The sequence below is a fragment of the Nicotiana attenuata genome, unplaced genomic scaffold (assembly GCF_001879085.1).
Source record: "Nicotiana attenuata strain UT unplaced genomic scaffold, NIATTr2, whole genome shotgun sequence".
Classification (NCBI taxonomy): domain Eukaryota; kingdom Viridiplantae; phylum Streptophyta; class Magnoliopsida; order Solanales; family Solanaceae; genus Nicotiana; species Nicotiana attenuata.
In genome coordinates, this window is record NW_017670703.1 from 130,505 (window position 1) to 133,721 (window position 3,217).

General features: G+C 36.2%; 1 protein-coding gene across 1 annotated transcript; it reads right to left on the bottom strand.

The window, feature by feature from the left end:
- Positions 1-608: 608 nt before the first annotated feature.
- Positions 609-1,504, bottom strand: LOC109242466. Its single transcript, XM_019409320.1, has 2 exons — positions 1,433-1,504; positions 609-1,049 (listed from the first exon to the last, which is right to left on the bottom strand). Exons 1-2 carry the CDS (start codon positions 1,502-1,504, stop codon positions 609-611), a joined length of 513 nt encoding a protein of 170 aa, XP_019264865.1.
- Between the last annotated feature and the right edge of the window lie 1,713 nt (positions 1,505-3,217).

The window sequence follows — 3,217 nt, forward strand, 5'->3', positions numbered from 1 at the left end:
TTCAACTCATTGTATCAGTCGGTATTCAACATGATATATTTATCTATATTCATTAAGTTGTATTTATATGTATTCACCAGGTTATGTTCACATATTTTCAGTAGGTGTATTTAGACCCTCATATTTATATAACATATTGCATTGATATGTATTCAGCTGTATTTTGAATACGTCTTTTGTATATAAATGATTTTATTCATCTGTATTCACTTATATGCATATGTATTCAAGTCTATTTAGACCCTTGTACAATACATATTAAGACATCTATACGTGTATAACAGATTGTATTAATTTGTATTCAAGTGTATTTGAATACATATATTTAACATTCATAAATCATATTCAATCTCTGATATACGATATGTATTCCAAAAAAATCATCAGTTTTGTTTATGATACAATCATACCCTATGTATATAACTGAGTGTAATCATATGTATTCAATGATTGTATTCATCTATATTCATATATAATGAAGATACAATGGTCGTATTTTAATTACGTATTCAGATTTAATACACCAACTAAGTATATCCAAGATATATTCGAAATGACACCGGAATCTATAACAAATTGTTTTTCATTAATACAAGTCAGATTGTGAACTAATTTCTACGTGGAGCATTTCTGCAAGTACGCTTATTATGTCCTTCCTGCCCACATATGCTACACGAAAGTTGATTTTTCTTCTGCAGCAATTCAATGAACGGCTTATCACGCTTCTTCTTTGGTCTTCCAGGAGGTCTTTTCCATTTGGGTGGTAATACAACTTCATCTGCTACATGTGCCGGTATATTCCATTCTTTCCGATCCGGCAAAGGATACACGGGCACCTCATATGTCATTACAACAGACTTTGGTTTGTAATAATCAGAGCAATAATCTTCTGGTATTAGAAACTTGTTCTTCAGGACAGCCCAAGCATGTGGGCACGGTAATTCGTCAACTTGGAACCACCCACAACTGCATTTTTTCTCTAAAAGGCATATTGTGTAATGCCTTCCTTCATCGTTCATCGTATGCAAATATTCAGTCGATTGCACCACCTACATTTAAAAAAACAAATCATACATATATATAAGAATAGACGTATTAAATATGATTTTCATATATAGTATTAGAATTTTATATAGTTTTAAGAATCACAATATATATTGTATTAAAATCCAACTATAGTAGATACAACTATATTTGTACATACAAAAAATGTGTTTCACGTCTATGAAGTGAGAGAAGCTCTCCCTACTTTCTAAACTTAAGATCTCCTCTAACAACTCAACCGTCACTACTACCCTAAATGGACACAGATTCAGAGATGACACTCATTCCCCCCAAACCACCTGACCAATGATACTACCAAGATTTCTGGAAATCAGATAAATTCCTTTAAAGACCAACTCATTAAAGAAACTGAAGAGGCGGATATCACTTTTGAATTAACTGTTCCCCTTCCCCATGGTGATGATATTGGTTCGTCCATAAAGGATCCAGAAGCTACCATGTCTGGAAAAGAAAGAATCACCCTCTTTCATGAGGACAAAGAACGCATGTATATGCCTTGGAGATATTCCATAATCATCAAATTACAAGGCAAACGAATTCTCCATCAAACGCTTAAAAAAAAGGTCCAAGAACTGTGGAAAGTAAACGAAAACTCTCCTCTAATCGATCTGGGGACAGACTACTATATTGCAAAATTTCAAAAACTTGAAAGCATGAATCATGTCCTACAAAATGGGCCATGGTTTATCTTTGGTTTCTTCTTATCCTGTCAAAAATGGAAACCAAACTCTGCGGCAGCCAACCGGCTGCCCAATCTACCTACAGAATTCTATGACAAGATCATTCTTCAAAAGATTGGTAACTCTATAGGTAGATTATTAAGAGTGGACGCCTGCACTTCTTCCACCTTGAGGGGAAGATACGCTAGGCTTTGTGTTGAGTTGCCATTAAATAAACCTGTTGCTAAATTTTTACTCATTGAGGACCATAAACAAGTTATTGAGTATGAAGGAGATAAACTACTATGCAAGAACTGTGGTTCATTAGGCCACAGAATTGGCCAATGTTCGATGGTGGTAAAATCACTACACCAGATGGAGAAACTTGAAGATAGCTCTGACCAATTGCAAGACACTCAAAACTTTACTAAAACAAGCAATGAGGACGACTGGCACACTGTTTCCTTTCAGAAGACAAGAAGGTCAGTTAAGAAAATTCCAAATGCAGGAATGAACACTTCCACAGAGGCAGGTATTAATGTTAAGTTATTCAATGCCTCTACTGGTAAGTACTTAAACACCCAAAAGTTTAAATTTGTTAACAAATTATCTAATAACTCGTCTCTTCACAAGGATGGCAAAGGACACATCCTAAGGACTAATTCCAGTAGAGCCATTACAAATGAGAACAAAGATGTTTTTCATTTGGAAAGCAACTTTTCAGAATTGTGCAACGAGCACATGGTTTTGGATGCTAATCCAACTGGTATTAGTACCCTATTACCCAATAACTTTGACATGCACCAGTCCACGTGTAAGATAGAGCATTCTAAAGGTGCTAATACAGCTAACCCCCCTACTAATATCAATACTTTAGTGACCAACTTATCTGCTAATAACACTAAGCCATGTCATCTACCTAATAACACTAATAATTATAATCCTTTTACCAATAATGAATCCACGACTAAAAACAAAAATTACATTCCGCCCGCCCCACACTTGTCCTGTGAAACACACCCAAATGAACACATGGACATAACTACACGACAAGTGGCGGAAAAATCCCATGCAAAATCCACCCCTAAATCTCCAAAATCTTCTTCTAATACCCATACGCTAGCCCATCCGAATTGCATGCATGTAGATGCAATTATAACCTACTCTCAAAGCCCTCCCAATTTAAGTATAGACAAAGACCCCAATCATGCCAAGGCTTCCATTGAACAATCGAAGGAGGTACAGACTTATACAACTCCTTCGTTCACAAAGGCATCTGAATATGGAAAATCTTCCACCACTACCACATCACAACCCAAACAACCCAGTAATCTATGTCCAACCACCATTACCTCAAGACCATCACCTATTATCCTGGATAGAGATAGGTCTAATGGGGAGGGGTCTGATGTTCAATGCCACCATCAACGGGCAAGAAAGTGTGATATTAATCCAAAATCCAAGATACTTGGCACAACTAGTGTCAGAGGGCC

Bases quoted from the DNA above. Each gene is read 5' to 3' on its own strand.
- LOC109242466 (XM_019409320.1), bottom strand. From the start codon at position 1,504: ATGGTAGCTTCTGGATCCTTTATGGACGAACCAATATCATCACCATGG. The intron at 1,050-1,432 runs GTGATATCCGCC...TTTTAAATGTAG, and splicing joins GGGGAACAGTTAATTCAAAA to GTGGTGCAATCGACTGAATA.